This window comes from Nerophis lumbriciformis, linkage group LG39 (assembly GCF_033978685.3).
Source record: "Nerophis lumbriciformis linkage group LG39, RoL_Nlum_v2.1, whole genome shotgun sequence".
Lineage (NCBI taxonomy): Eukaryota > Metazoa > Chordata > Actinopteri > Syngnathiformes > Syngnathidae > Nerophis > Nerophis lumbriciformis.
Window position 1 is genome coordinate 15,342,127 of NC_084586.2, and position 15,661 is coordinate 15,357,787.

The 15,661-nt window shown below is 39.4% G+C and overlaps 1 protein-coding gene across 4 annotated transcripts in view; it reads left to right on the plus strand.

Moving 5' to 3' along the window:
• rnf157 (ring finger protein 157) overlaps window positions 1-15,661 on the plus strand; it is a 104,231-nt gene that overhangs the window by 36,364 nt on the left and 52,206 nt on the right. For 3 of the 4 annotated variants that reach the window (XM_061931713.2, XM_061931715.2, XM_061931717.2), the window contains exons 4-7: window positions 6,839-6,988; window positions 7,069-7,186; window positions 7,252-7,431; window positions 9,732-9,779. In XM_061931713.2, coding sequence (XP_061787697.1) covers window positions 6,839-6,988; window positions 7,069-7,186; window positions 7,252-7,431; window positions 9,732-9,779 — 496 coding nt within the window. The remainder of the gene's footprint in view (window positions 1-6,838; window positions 6,989-7,068; window positions 7,187-7,251; window positions 7,432-9,731; window positions 9,780-15,661) is intronic. The other variant, XM_061931714.2, reaches the window with a different exon arrangement.

Below are 15,661 nucleotides of genomic sequence, written 5' to 3' on the forward strand. Positions count from 1 at the left end.
TGATGTGCCACTTTTCAAGTGTCTGATGGCTTAAATTAATTTTCATTAATTTTTCATATTTTGAATTCTTTTGAAAGGCTTACAAAAAAACTACATTTGAATTGTAATTCCATGCTATTGACAGGACTATTAATTTGAATGAAGTTAGCTTACCATGTTTACAGTATGATAATTGTGATAGAAATGTGAATTTTAGGCACAGAATTTTTTTTACAATTGAACAAGGCAGTAGATTTTACAAGCTTGGACAGAAAGTTAATAATGACACCAATTTTTTTTTTTAATGGAATTGTTTAGTACTGTTTTACCATTTGTTTACTGTAAAAAGTGTTTATACTTTCAATTAACAAATTGAAGTCTTGTGAAAGGTTGACAGGATAACTGGCATTAACTGTCAAAATAATTTCAAACTATTGAAGTTAGCTTACAGAATAAACATGTCAATCAACCCATATGATTTTTGCTGTAATATTTTTGTTTTGAAAAGTCACTGTGACTGATAGAAAAGTGATGGTTTTAGCAACATTTTAACCTGTCTGAATGCTAATAATCATTTTGCGTCGGGGGGCGAAGCCTGAACCCCCCACCAGGACTTTGTCCTGGACCTACCGGGGCCTGCGGCCCCTGGACCCTGGCTACTAGGTTTTTCTGATTTCAAAAGTTGGCAGGTATGCGATATGGCTCAATAGCTTCAGTTTCTTCTTCAATTTCGTTTTCGCTACCTGCCTCCACACTACAACCATCCGTTTCAATACATGCGTAATCTGTTGAATCGCTTAAGCCGCTGAAATCCGAGTCTGAATCCGAGCTAATGTCGCTATAGCTTGCTGTTCTTTCCGCCATGTTTGTTTGTGTTGGCATCACTATGTGACGTCACAGGAAAATGGACGGATGTTTATAACGAATCAGGCACTTTGAAGCTTTTTTTAGGGATATTGCGTGATTGGTAAAATTTTGAAAAAAACTTCGAAAAATATAATAAGCCACTGGGAACTGATTTTTAATGGTTTTAACCATTCTGAAATTGTGATAATGTTCCCCTTTAAGCCGATAAAATAGTATAGTAGTACAGTTGGCCACAGTACAGCAAACTGACAGTTAATATTTAAACATTTAAGATGTGACATTTCTAACAATTTTGAACAGAAATAGTTCATGCACATTCAGATGAATTCTTCAAAATTACAATTAAAAAAATTTTGGCCGGGGGCCGGGCTGTATATATGCGCACTAATTGACTGAAAGAGCACGCACTTGGCGCGATTATATCATGTTATCGATGGAAAAATGCATTTTTAGACAATATGATTTGCCTGAGCACCTAGGAAACTTCGAGAGTAACAAGCGGTTGCCTTGTTGCCTTTCCATTAAGAACAATACATTAGTTTTTAGTATAAGTTTGCTGGTTTCAAGAAATGTAATGCCGAGCGCATATCATTATGTCAAGATAATGGCACTTCATTTAAGAATATTTTTCATCATATTGAGCAAAAAGATTTTTTCAAAATTTTACCCATCACGCAATATCCCTAAAAAAAGCTTCAAAGTGCCTGATTTTAACCATCGTTATATACACCCGTCCATTTTCCTGTGACGTCACATAGTGACGCCAACACAAACAAACATGGCGGAAAGAACAGCAAGCTATAGCGACATTAGCTCGGATTCAGACTCGGATTTCAGCGGCTTAAGCGATTCAACAGATTACACATGTATTGAAACGGATGGTTGTAGTGTGGAGGCAGGTAGCGAAAACGAAATTGAAGAAGAAACTGAAGCTATTGAGCCATATTGGTTTGAACCGTATGCAAGCGAAACCGACGAAAACGACACGACAGCCAGCGACACGGGAGAAAGCGAGGACGAATTCGGCGATCGCCTTCTAACCAACGATTGGTATGTGTTTGTTTGGCATTAAAGGAAACTAACAACTATGAACTAGGTTTACAGCATATGAAATACATTTGGCAACAACATGCACTTTGAGAGTGCAGACAGCCCAATTTTCATCAATTAATATATTCTGTAGACATACCCTCATCCGCGCTCTTTTCCTGAAAGCTGATCTGTCCAGTTTTGGAGTTGATGTCAGCAGGCCAGGGAAGCTAGGGTCGATAGGAGGTTTAGCTCGCTCGTCTGCGGGAACAAACTGCCGCCATTGCTTGCCGTGCTACCGAGGTCCTTTGTCCCTGAATTGCTCACAGATTCAATGGGGGTCTGGCGGCAGATTTCTTTGACTTTATGGTTGGAAATGCATCTGCTTTGAGTGTCGCAGGATATCCACACATTCTTGCCATCTCTGTCGTAGCATAGCTTTCGTCGGTAAAGTGTGCGGAACAAACGTCCAATTTCTTGCCAACTTTCGCATCTTTTGGCCACTGATGCAACTTGAATCCGTCCCTGTTTGTGTTGTTACACCCTCCGACAACACACCGACGAGGCATGATGTCTCCAAGGTACGGAAAACAGTCGAAAAAAACGGAAAATAACAGAGCTGATTTGACTCGGTGTTTGAGAAAATGGCGGATTGCTTCCCGATGTGACGCCACGTTGTGACGTCATCGCTCCGAGAGCGAATATTTGAAAGGCGATTAATTCGCCAAAATTCACCCATTTAGAGTTCGGAAATCGGTTAAAAAAATATATGGTCTTTTTTCTGCAACATCAAGGTATATATTGACGCTTACATAGGTCTGGTGATAATGTTCCCCTTTAAGTATTTTTGGGTTCATTGAGGTTAGCTAATTAGGGACCGCAATGTCCCTTTGGGACAGAGGACCCTATTGTATTTCGTGCATTTTATTATTATTATTCCGCCGCCTCTTTGAGCTGTAATTTGACCCCCTTAACATGCTTCAAAACTCACCAAATTTGACACACACATCAGGACTGGCGAAAATTGTGATCTAATCAAAATACCTAGCCCCAAAACTCAAAATTGCGCTCTAGGAAGAAAACACGGACAAAACTGCCTCTAACCCCCAGTAGGAATGTCGTAGAGACATGAAACAAAAACCTCTATGTAGGTCTGACTTAGACCTAGATTTCATACATTGACATCCTTCAGCAAAAATCAACAAGAAGTTGTCGATTCCCCCTTCAAAACAAAAGTTTAGTAAAAACAGTCACTTTTGCATCTTTGAGGTGTAATTTGACCCCCTTAACATGCTGCAAAACTCACCAAACTGGACACACACATCAGGACTGGCAAAAATTGCGATCTAATAAACAAAACAAACCCCAAAACTCAATATTGCGCTCTCGCGCCCCCTAGGAAGACAACACAGACACAACTGCTCCGAGGAAGAAAACTCAGACAAAACTGCCTGTAACTTCCAGTAGGAATGTCGTAGAGACATGAAACAAAAACCTCTATGTAGGTCTGACTTAGACCTAGATTTCATTCATTGACATCCTTCAGCAAAAATCAACAGGAAGTTGTCGATTCCCCCTTCAAAACAAAAGTTTAGTAAAAACAGTCACTTTTGCATCTTTGAGGTGTAATTTGACCCCCTTAACATGCTGCAAAACTCACCAAACTGGACACACACATCAGGACTGGCCAAAATTGCGATCTAATGAACAAAACAAACCCCAAAACTCAATATTGCGCTCTAGCGTCCCCTAGGAAGACAACACAGACACAACTGCTCCGAGGAAGAAAACTCAGACAAAACTGCCTGTAACTTCCAGTAGGAATGTCGTAGAGACATGAAACAATAACCTCTATGTAGGTCTCACTTAGACCTAGATTCCATACATTGACATCCTTCAGCAAAAATCAACAGGAAGTTGTCGATTCCCCCTTCAAAACAAAAGTTTAGTAAAAACAGTCACTTTTGCATCTTTGAGGTGTAATTTGACCCCCTTAACATGCTGCAAAACTCACCAAACTGGACACACACATCAGGACTGGCAAAAATTGCGATCTAATAAACAAAACAAACCCCAAAACTCAATATTGCGCTCTAGCGCCCCCTAGGAAGAAAACACAGACACAACTGCTCCGAGGAAGAAAACTCAGACAAAACTGCCTGTAACTTCCAGTAGGAGTGTTGTAGAGACATGAAACAATAACCTCTATGTAGACCTACATTTCATAAATTGACATCCCCCAGCAAAAATCTACAGGAAGTTTGCAATTCCCCCTTCAAAACAAAAGTTTTGTAAAAAAACGGTTTACCTTTTTTCAAACATTATCTCCTCTGAGCGCGTTTGTCGTGTCGGCTTCAAACTAGCACAGGAGAGAGAATGAACCCTTCTGATTAAAAGTTGACCAAAGAGTTTTAATTACTGCTCCGGTTTGGATTTTATGTGCCGTCAAAGTCGGTCCCGTCCATCGCTGCTTGCAGCTTTAATTTTACTTGCTTTGGAAAGTCTTGACAAGCCAAATTGTCTTGTTCTATTGGCAGAAAACTTTGCTTAGTTGAAATAAAATACCCTTAATTTTTGTATTTTTTTTTTCTTGTTTTTGAACACTGACTTTTTGCAGTGTAGTCAAGGACTTTTTACTGTCAACTGTGTTTAGTTTTATAATGATTTCTGCTGGTTCAAACACTGATGACATCTATTGATCAGACAAGAAGCAAGGAACCATGCAGAGACAGAGTTCAATTTCGCTCATGACCATACTTGCCAACCCTCCCGATTTTTCCGGGAGACTCCCGAAATTCAGCGCCTCTCCCGAAAACCTCCCGGGACAAATATTCTCCCGAAAATCTCCCGATTTTCAGCCGGAGCTGGAAGCCACGCCCCCTCCAGCTCCATGCGGACCTGAGTGAGGACAGCCTTTTTTCACAACAGGAGGACAACAGGGTGACAAGAACTAAATCATCCAGACTAGAGATAAATTGTAGTATTATGTTTATTTTACCTAAAAATAAATATATTTATTAATTAAAAAAACCAAAAAAAAACTAAATAAATTTTTACTATATTTTGCTAAAAACATCAAAATTAATTGTATTTTTATTTGTATTTTTTCGTGACTCCTTATTACATCCAGCCATAGAATTATACATTAAAATAAACATATTTGAAATAATTGATTTTAAATTATCATAATAATTCATTTAAAATTACCATATTTAATTATTGAAATAATTGCTTGTTTATCAACAACTTTAGCATTTTATTCATTACATTTTGAAACTCTCAGAAGCCAAGTTATGTTATATTCCTTAATATTTATTTATACAAGTTTGAGGTGTCAATTATCCAAACACAGTTTGTTTGCATATTTTCAGGATGTAGATATATATATATATATATCTTAATAAGGTTATCCAAAAAATAGTGCTCGATACCGTAGTAGAGCGCAATATATGTATGTGTGGGAAAAAAATCACAAGACTACTTCATCTCTACAGGCCTGTTTCATGAGGGGGTTCCCTCAATCATCAGGAGATTTTAATGGGAGCATTCACATACCATGGTTTATATAGGGCACAGAGTGGGTGGGTACAGGCTGGCGTAGGGGCGTGGTGATTGGCTCATGTGTTACCTAGGAGGTGTTTCCGTCTGTGGCGGCATGCTGATACAATTTCGCTGCGCTTGTTGAGGGATGACAGGTCTGGACGGTATATAATAAACAGTTTCTCTTTCAAGCATAGGTTGCATCTTTTATTACCACTATTGTAAGGTGTGCTGGATACAAGAATTTGCCATGTTATTGAATATTCAACATTATTGTTTTTGAGGTCCCAAATGTGTTTGCTGAGTTCTGTGGTATCCCGCAGGTTTTGGTTCCTGAAAGAAGCCTTGTGATTGTTCCATCTGGTTTTAAACTCTCCCTTGGTTAATCCTACATATGTGTCGGATGTGTTAATGTCCTTGCGTGTTACCTTAGATTGGTAAACAACTGATGTTTGTAAGCACCCCCCGTTGAGAGGGCAATCAGGTTTCTTGCGGCAGGAACCAAAACCTGCGGAATACCACAGAACTCAGCAAACACATTTGGGATCTCAAAGACAATAATGTTGAATATTCAATAACATGGCAAATTCTTGCATCCAGCACACCTTACAATAGTGGTAATAAAAGATGCAACCTATGCTTGAAAGAGAAACTGTTTATTATTTACCGTCCAGACCTGTCATCCCTCAACAAGCGCAGCGAAATTGTAACAGCATGCCGCCACAGACGGAAACACCTCCTAGGTAACACATGAGCCAATCACCACGCCCCTACGCCAGCCTGTACCCACCCACTCTGTGCCCTATATAATCCATGGTATGTGAATGCTCCCATTAAAATCTCCTGATGATTGAGGGAACCCCCTCATGAAACAGGCCTGTAGAGATGAAGTAGTCTTGTGATTTTTTTCCCACACATACATATATATATATATATATATATATATATATATATATATATATATATATATATATATATGTATGAAATACTTTACTTGGTGAATTCGAGCTGTCAATATACTCCTCCCCTCTTAACCACGCCCCCAACCACGCCCCGCCCCGACCACGCCCCCACCCCCCACCTCCCGAAATCGGAGGTCTCAAGGTTGGCAAGTATGCTCATGTGGAGGACGCATGGAGCTGCACACTTAGTCACAGTCTCGCCCTACGCTCTAAGGTTCAGCTCCTGCGTCCCTCTATTTATTCAGGAGTTCCATAGTCAACATCACCGAGGCCGCCTCTAAAAGGAGTGGTCACATATATCATGCAAAGCAGGTCCAGTACGCACAATACGGAATGTGCTATGTACCTTGTGATTTCCTTGTTTCTGTTTCGTCTCTGCCTTGGCTCAAAAAAGGATCGGGACACCCCTAGTTTTAAATCAATCGACAGCTTTCAGACCTGTCTGTCTGCGCCTCGGTTAGATGCAGCGAGGACCTGAAGCTGCCCGGCGACGACGTGGCGGGCAAGCAGAGGGCCTGCTACAACGTAGAGTTCACCTTCGACTCCGACACCCAGGTGGCCATCACCATCTACTACCAGGCCGTGGAGGAGTTTCACAACGGGGTGCCGGTGTACGTTTTTTTTTTTTGTTGCCGACATGATTCGCAGCGCTTTGAGCGCCTTGGTTGACTTTTCTGCGCGCTTCCTGTAGTTACCTGCCCCAGGACGGCTCCCTGCAGTCGGAGACGGTGCACTTCAAGCGGGGCGTCAGCCAGCAGTTCTGCCTGCCGTCGCACACCGTCAACCTCAGCGAGTGGGCGGACGACGAGGTGAGTGATACGTTCCTCCAACCTTCACCACTTTGTACTTATATTGTCCGATCCGCCCTCCTCAGCTGCTGTTCGACATGGACAAGGAGGTTTTCCCCATGGTGGTGCAGGCTGTGGTGGACGAGGGTGAGGGTGAGTTTCCTCCATGGCACGGATGCCTTGGTTGTCGTGCTGTTGAGCAACCTTCTTCTGTGTCCACAGAACATCTGGGCCACTCTCACATACTGCTGGCCACCTTTGAGAAGGTAAAGCCACCGCCGAGGACTCTAAAGATGCATACCAGGGGTTTGATGGTGCATGTACAAAACCCAAAACCAGTGAAGTTGGCACCTTGCAAATCTTCTTCAACTTATATTCAATTGAATAGACTGCAAAGACAAGATATTAGATTAGATTAGATTAGATTAGATTAGATTAGATTTATTGGTCCCCTTGGGGAAATTCATTGTCACTGCCGTACATTTAAACACTAGACATTACACATCACACAAAAAAAAATAACAAAAAGACATCATACATGACTAACACACATTTACAGGCTTGTCAACTGAGAAACTTGTTTATTTTTTGCAAATAATCATTAACTTAGAATTTAATGGCAGCAAAAAGTGGTCACAGGCGCATTTTTACCACTGTTACATGGCCTTTCCTTTTAACAACACTCAGTAAAGGTTTGGGAACTGAGGAGACACATTTTTAAAGCTTTTCAGGTGGAATTCTTTCCCATTCTTGCTTGATGTACAGCTTAAGTTGTTCAACAGTCCGGGGGTCTCCGTTGTGCTATTTTAGGCTTCATAATGCGCCACACATTTTCAATGGGAGACAGGTCTGGACTGTAGGCGGGCCAGTCTAGTACCCGTACTCTTTTACTACGAAGCCACGCTGTTGCAACACGTGCAGAATGTGGCTTGGCACTGTCTTGCTGAAATAAGCAGGGGCGTCCATGATAACGTTTCTTGGATGGCAACATATGTTGCTCTGAAACCTGTATGTACCTTTCAGCATTAATGGCGCATGCCCATGTTTTGGGCACTAATACAACCCCATACCATCACAGATGCTGGCTTTTCAACTTTGCGCCTATAACAATCCGGATGGTTCTTTTCCTCTTTGGTCCGGAGGACACGACGTCCACCGTTTCCAAAAACAATTTGAAATGTGGACTCGTCAGACCACAGAGCACTTTTCCACTTTGCATCAGTCCATCTTAGATGAGCTCGGGCCCAGCAAAGCCGGCGGCGTTTCTGGGTGTTGTTGATAAATGGCTTTGGCTTTGCATAGTAGTGTTTTAACTTGCACTTACAGATGTAGCGACCAACTGTAGTTACTGACAGTGGTTTTCTGAAGTGTTCCTGAGCCCATGTGGTGATATCCTTTACACACTGATGTCGGTTTTTAAAGTTAAAAGTTAAAGTACCAATGATTGTCACACACACACTAGGTGTGGCGAGATTATTCTCTGCATTTGACCCATCACCCTTGATCACCCCCTGGGAGGTGAGGGGAGCAGTGGGCAGCAGCGGTGGCCGCGCCCGGGAATCATTTTGGTGATTTAACCCCCAATTCCAACCCTTGATGCTGAGTGCCAAGCAGGGAGGTAATGGGTCCCATTTTTATAGTCTTTGGTATGACTCGGCCGGGGTTTGAACTCACAACCTACCGATCTCAGGGCGGACACTCTAACCACTAGGCCACTGAGTAGTAGTTTTGATGCAGTAGTTTTGATGCAGTACCGCCTGAGAGATCGAAGGTCCGTAATATCATCGCTTACGTGCAGTGATTTCTCCATATTCTGTGAACCTTTTGATGATATTACGGACCGTAGATGGTGAAATCCCTAAATTCCTTGCAATAGCTGGTTGAGAAATGTTGTTCTTAAACTGTCTGACAATTTGCTCAGGCATTTGTTGACAAAGTGGTGACCCTCGCCCCGTCCTTGTTGGTGAATGACTGAGCATTTCATGGAAGCTGCTTTTATACCCAATCATGGCACCCACCTGTTCCCAATTAGCCTGTTCACCTGTGGGATGTTCCAAATAAGTGTTTGATGAGCATTCCTTTCAACTTTCTCAGTCTTTTTTGCCACTTGTGCCAGCTTTTTTGAAACATGTTGCAGGCATTACAATCCAAATGAGCTAATATTCTTCAAAAGATAACAAAGTTTAACCAGTTTGAACGTTAAGTATCTTGTCTTTGCAGTCTATTCAATTGAATATAAGTTGAAAAGGATTTGTTTTTATTTACCATTTATACAACATGCCAAATTCACTGGTTTTGGGTTTGAATAAAATAATGAATATCAGAGAAGTACCGAAAATTGTCACCGTTGAGTACCGGTATCGATTCCAAGGTACCGTATCGGTTCAAGTGTGAATCGTACCTATCCCTAGAAACTATCCACCATTGCACCATCTATAAGTCAGAAAAGACTACATTCATCATGAGTCCCCTTTAAGGCCAAGGCACTTACAGTATATGGGTATGGCGTAACGTGACACACCTTTAAGGAATTGGTAATGACACGCCACTCTTGTTTGCTCGGCAGCACATGGACGGCAGCTACTGCGTGAAGCCTCTGAAGCAGAAGCAAGTGGTGAGTAGGTTTTGGATTTTTTTTTTTACCTTTCGGGCTCACCTCAAGTTTGGTCCCAATGAGGATTTCAGTCATAAAAATGTCAAAAATAAGTAATTTGTTATTTTCATTGTTTGAATGCTCCAAAACACTCACACATATAGTTTTCTACACCAACATGCATTTATTTATTATTCAACTTTTTTCCCTTGACAAATTCCCCCCCAAAATCCCAGATTTCCCAGAATTCCAGGTTTTCCGGGACATTTTTCCCTTTCAAAATGAATTGGCCATTTTTCAGACTTCCACCATTTCCACATTTTTCCACCTATTCAAACCATTTCACCTTCAACACATTCCACCATTCTGGAAATTCAAACTTCTCGTTTTCCGAGTTGAAAAAAAATTCCTGGATTTTTCCAAAGCCTTATTTCCACCCTTTTTTCTGGCAACTACTCCTTCCACATTTTTCAATGCGTTTCAACCGTTCCACCGTCAAAACATTCCTCTTAATCAGGAAAAAAAAACAAAGTTGTTTTTCGAATTGGAAAAATTCCAGGATTTTCCAGAATTCGGGCTTTTCCAAAGCCCTATTTCCACCCTTTTTTCTGGCAACTACTCCTTCCACATTTTTCAATGCGTTTCAACCGTTCCACCGTCAAAACATTCCTCTTAATCAGGAAAAAAAACAAAGTTTTTTCCCGAACTGGAAAAATTCCAGTTTTTCCCCAAAATTCTAGGAATTCCATAATACAATTTCTCAATTCAACATGTTACTACTTTTAACATTTCTCGAGCGATTTGGAAAATTTCAACACCAACCATTTCAACTCATTCACACCATTCAGGTTTTTTACAAATTAAAAAAAATTCCCGCTTTTCCCGAAATTCCCAATTTTGGGGGAAATTCCCATTGAAATAAATGGGACATTCTTCAAACCATTCCACCTTTAACACATTCCACCATTCTTGAAATTCAAACTTCCCTTTTTCCAAGTTGAAAAAAAATTCTAGGATTTTCCAGAATTCAAAACATTCCTCTTAATCAAGAAAAAAACAAAGTTGTTTTTCGAATTGGAAAAATTCCAGGATTCTCCAGAATTCGGGCTTTTCCATAGCCCTATTTCCACCCTTTTTTCTGGCGACTACTCTTTCCACATTTTTCAATGCGTTTCAACCGTTCCACTGTCAAAACATTCCTCTTAATCAGGAAAAAAAACAAAGTTGTTTTTCGAACTGAAAAAATTCCCGTTTTTCTCGAAATTCTAGGAATTACATAATACAATTTCTTAATTCAACATGTTACTACTTCAACATTTCTTGACCGATTTGGAAAATTTTAACACCAACCATTTCAACTCCTTCACACCATTTGAGTTTCTTACAATTTTCAAAAAAATTCCCACTTTTCCCGAAATTCACACATTTTGGGGAAATTCCCATTGAAATGAATGGGACATTCTTCAAACCATTCCACCTTTAACACATTCCACCATTCTGGAAATTCAAACTTCCCTTTTTCCGAGTTGAAAAAAAATTCCAGGATTTTCCAGAATTCTGGCTTTTCCAAAGCCTTATTTCCACCCTGTTTTCTGGCGACTACTCCTTCCACATTTGTCAATGCATTTAAACCGTTCTACCGTCAAAAAATTCCTCTTAATCAGGAAAAAAAACTAAGTTGTTTTTCGAACTGGAAAAATTCCAGGTTTTCCTGAAATTCCAGGAATTCCATAATACAATTTCTCAATTCAACATGTTACTACTTCAACATTTCTCGACCGATTTGGAAAATTTCAACACCAACCATTTCAACTCATTCACACCATTCAGGTTTTTTACAAATTAAAAAAAATTCCCGCTTTTCCCGAAATTCCCAATTTTGGGGGAAATTCCCATTGAAATGAATGGGACATTCTTCAAGCCATTCCACCTTTAACACATTCCACCATTCTAGAAATTCAAACTTCCCTTTTTCCAAGTTGAAAAAAAATTCCAGGCTTTTCCAAAGCCTTATTTCCACCCTGTTTTCTGGCGACTACTCCTTCCACATTTTTCAATGCATTTAAACCGTTCCACCGTCAAAAAATTCCTCTTAATCAGGAAAAAAAAACAAAGTTGTTTTTCGAACTGGAAAAATTCCAGGTTTTCCTGAAATTCCAGGAATTCCATAATACAATTTCTCAATTCAACATGTTACTACTTCAACATTTCTCGATTTGGAAAATTCCGGCTTTTCCAAAGCCTTATTTCCACCCTGTTTTCTGGCGACTACTCCTTCCACATTTTTCAACGCACTTCAACTGTTCCACTGTCAAAACATTCCTCTTAATCAAGAAAAAAAAACAAAGTTGTTTTTCGAACTGGAAAAATTCCAGGTTTTTCGGGACATTTTTCCCTTTCAAAATGAATTGGCCATGTTTCAAACTTCCACCATTTCCACATTTTTCCACCTATTCAAACCATTCCACCTTCAACACATTCCACTATTCTGGAAATTAAAACTTCCCTTTTTCCAAGTTCAAAAAAATTCCAGGATTTTCCAGAATTCCGGCTTTTCCAAAGCTTTATTTCCACCCTTTTTTCTGGCAACTACTCCTTCCAAATTGTTCAACGCACTTCAACTGTTCCACTGTCAAAACATTCCTCTTAATCAGGAAAAAAAACACAGTTGTTTTTTGAACTGGAAAAATTCCAGGTTTTTCGGGACATTTTTCCCTTTCAAAATGAATTGGCCATTTTTCAGACTTCCACCATTTCCACATTTTTCCACCTATTCAAACCATCCCACCTTCAACACATTCCACCATTCTGGAAATTAAAACTTCCCTTCTTCCAAGATCAAAAAAATTCCTGGATTTTCCAGAATTCCGGCTTTTCCAAAGCTCTATTTCCACCCTTTTTTCTGGCGACTACTCCTTCCACATTTTTCAACGCACTTCAACCGTTCCACCGTCAAAACATTCCTCTTAATCAGGAAAAAAAACGAAGTTGTTTTTCGAACTGGAAAAATTCCAGGTTTTCCGGGACATTTTTCCCTTTCAAAATGAATTGGCCATTTTTCAAACTTCCACCATTTCCACATTTTTCAACCTAGTCAAACCATTCCACCTTCAACACATTCCACCATTCTGGAAATTAAAACTTCCTTTTTTCCAAGTTCAAAAAAATTCCAGGATTTTCCAGAATTCCGGCTTTTCCAAAGCTTTATTTCCACCCTTTTTTCTGGCAACTACTCCTTCCAAATTGTTCAACGCACTTCAACTGTTCCACTGTCAAAACATTCCTCTTAATCAGGAAAAAAACAAAGTTGTTTTTCGAACTGGAAAAATTCCAGGATTTTCCAGAATTCTGGCTTTTCCAAAGCTCTATTTCCACCCTTTTTTTTTCTGGCGACTACTCCTTCCACATTTTTTCAATGCATTTCAACCGTTCGACCGTCAAAACATTCCTCTTAGTCAGGAAAAAAACCAAAGTTGTTTTTCAAACTGGAAAAATTTCAGGATTTTCCAGAATTCTGGCTTTTCCAAATCTCTATTTCCACCTTTTTTTTTCTGGCGACTACTCCTTCCACATTTTTCAACGCACTTCAACCGTTCCACTGTCAAAACATTCCTCTTAATCGGGAAAAAAAATAAAGTTGTTTTTCGAACTGGAAAAATTCCAGGATTTTCCAGAATTCTGGCTTTTCCAAAGCTCTATTTCCACCCTTTTTTTCTGGCGACCACATTTTTTCAATGCATTTCAACCGTTTCAAACATTCCTCTTAATCAGGAAAAAAAACAAAGTTGTTTTTCGAACTGGAAAAATTCCCGTTTTTCCCGAAATTCTAGGAATTCCGTAATACAATTTCTCAATTCAACATCTTACTACTTCAACATTTCTCGACCGATTTGGAAAATGTCAACACCAACCATTTCAACTCCTTCACACCATTCAATTTTTTTTTTTTACAATTTTCCAAAAAATTCCCACATTTTGGGGAGATTCCCATTGAAATGAATGGGACATTCTTCAAACCATTCCACCTTTAACACATTCCACCATTCTGTAAAATTCAAACTATCCGTTCTCCAAGTTCCAAAAAATTCCTGAAATTCCCTAATACCATTTACTACTTCAACCATTCTTGCCCAATTGAAACAATTCTAACACCAACCAATTCAGCTCATTCAGGACATTCATGCGCCTAATCATTTTCAAAAAAATCCCGCTTTTCCCAAAATTCCCAAATTTCCAGGAAGTTCCTATTGAAATTAATGGGACTTTTTTCAAACCATTCCACCTTTAACACATTCCACCATTCTGTAAAATTCAAACTAGCCGTTCTCCAAGTTCCAAAAAATTCCCGAAATTCCCTAATACCATTTACTACTTCAACATTACTTGCCCAATTGAAACAATTCTAACACCAACCAATTCAGCTCATTCAGGACATTCATGCGCCTAATCATTTTCAAAAAATCCCGCTTTTCCCAAAATTCCCAAATTTCCAGGAAGTTCCTATTGAAATTAATGGGACTTTTTTCAAACCATTCCACCTTTAACACATTCCACCATTCTGTAAAATTCAAACTAACTGTTCTCCAAGTTCCAAAAAATTCCCGAAATTCCCTAATACCATTTACTACTTCGACCATTCTTGCCCAATTGAAACAATTCTAACACCAACCAATTCAGCTCATTCAGGACATTCATGCGCCTAATCATTTTCAAAAAATCCCGCTTTTCCCAAAATTCCCAAATTTTCAGGAAGTTCCTATTGAAATTAATGGGACTTTTTTCAAACCATTCCACCTTTAACACATTCCACCATTCTGTAAAATTCAAACTAGCCGTTCTCCAAGTTCTAATAAATTCCCGAAATTCCCTAATACCATTTACTACTTCAACCATTCTTGCCCAATTGAAACAATTCTAACACCAACCAATTCAGCTCATTCAGGACATTCATGCGCCTAATCATTTTCAAAAAATCCCGCTTTTCCCAAAATTCCCAAATTTCCAGGAAGTTCCTATTGAAATAAATGGGACTTTTTTCAAACCATTCCACCTTTAACACATTCCACCATTCTGTGAAATTCAAACTAGCCGTTCTCCAAGTTCCAAAAAATTCCCGAAATTCCCTAATACCATGTACTACCGGTACTTCAACATTACTTGCCCAATTGAAACAATTCTAACACCAACCAATTCAGCTCATTCAGGACATTCATGCGCCTAATCATTTTCAAAAAATCCCGCTTTTCCCAAAATTCCCAATTTTCCAGGAAGTTCCTATTGAAATTAATGGGACTTTTTTCAAACCATTCCACCTTTAACACATTCCACCATTCTGTAAAATTCAAACTAACCGTTCTCCAAGTTCCAAAAAATTCCCGAAATTCCCTAATACCATTTACTACTTCAACATTACTTGCCCAATTGAAACAATTCTAACACCAACCAATTCAGCTCATTCAGGACATTCATGCGCCTAATCATTTTCAAAAAATCCCGCTTTTCCCAAAATTCCCAAATTTCCAGGAAGTTCCTATTGAAATTAATGGGACTTTTTTCAAACCATTCCACCTTTAACACATTCCACCATTCTGTAAACTTCAACATTACTTGCCCAATTGAAACAATTCTAACACCAACCAATTCAGCTCATTCAGGACATTCATGCGCCTAATCATTTTCAAAAAATCCCGCTTTTCCCAAAATTCCCAAATTTTCAGGAAGTTCCTATTGAAATTAATGGGACTTTTTTCCAAACCATTCCACCTTTAACACATTCCACCATTCTGTAAAATTCAAACTACCCGTTCTCCAAGTTCCAAAAAATTCCCGAAATTCCCTAATACCATTTACTACTTCAACCATTCTTGCCCAATTTAAACAATTCTAACACCAACCAATTCAGC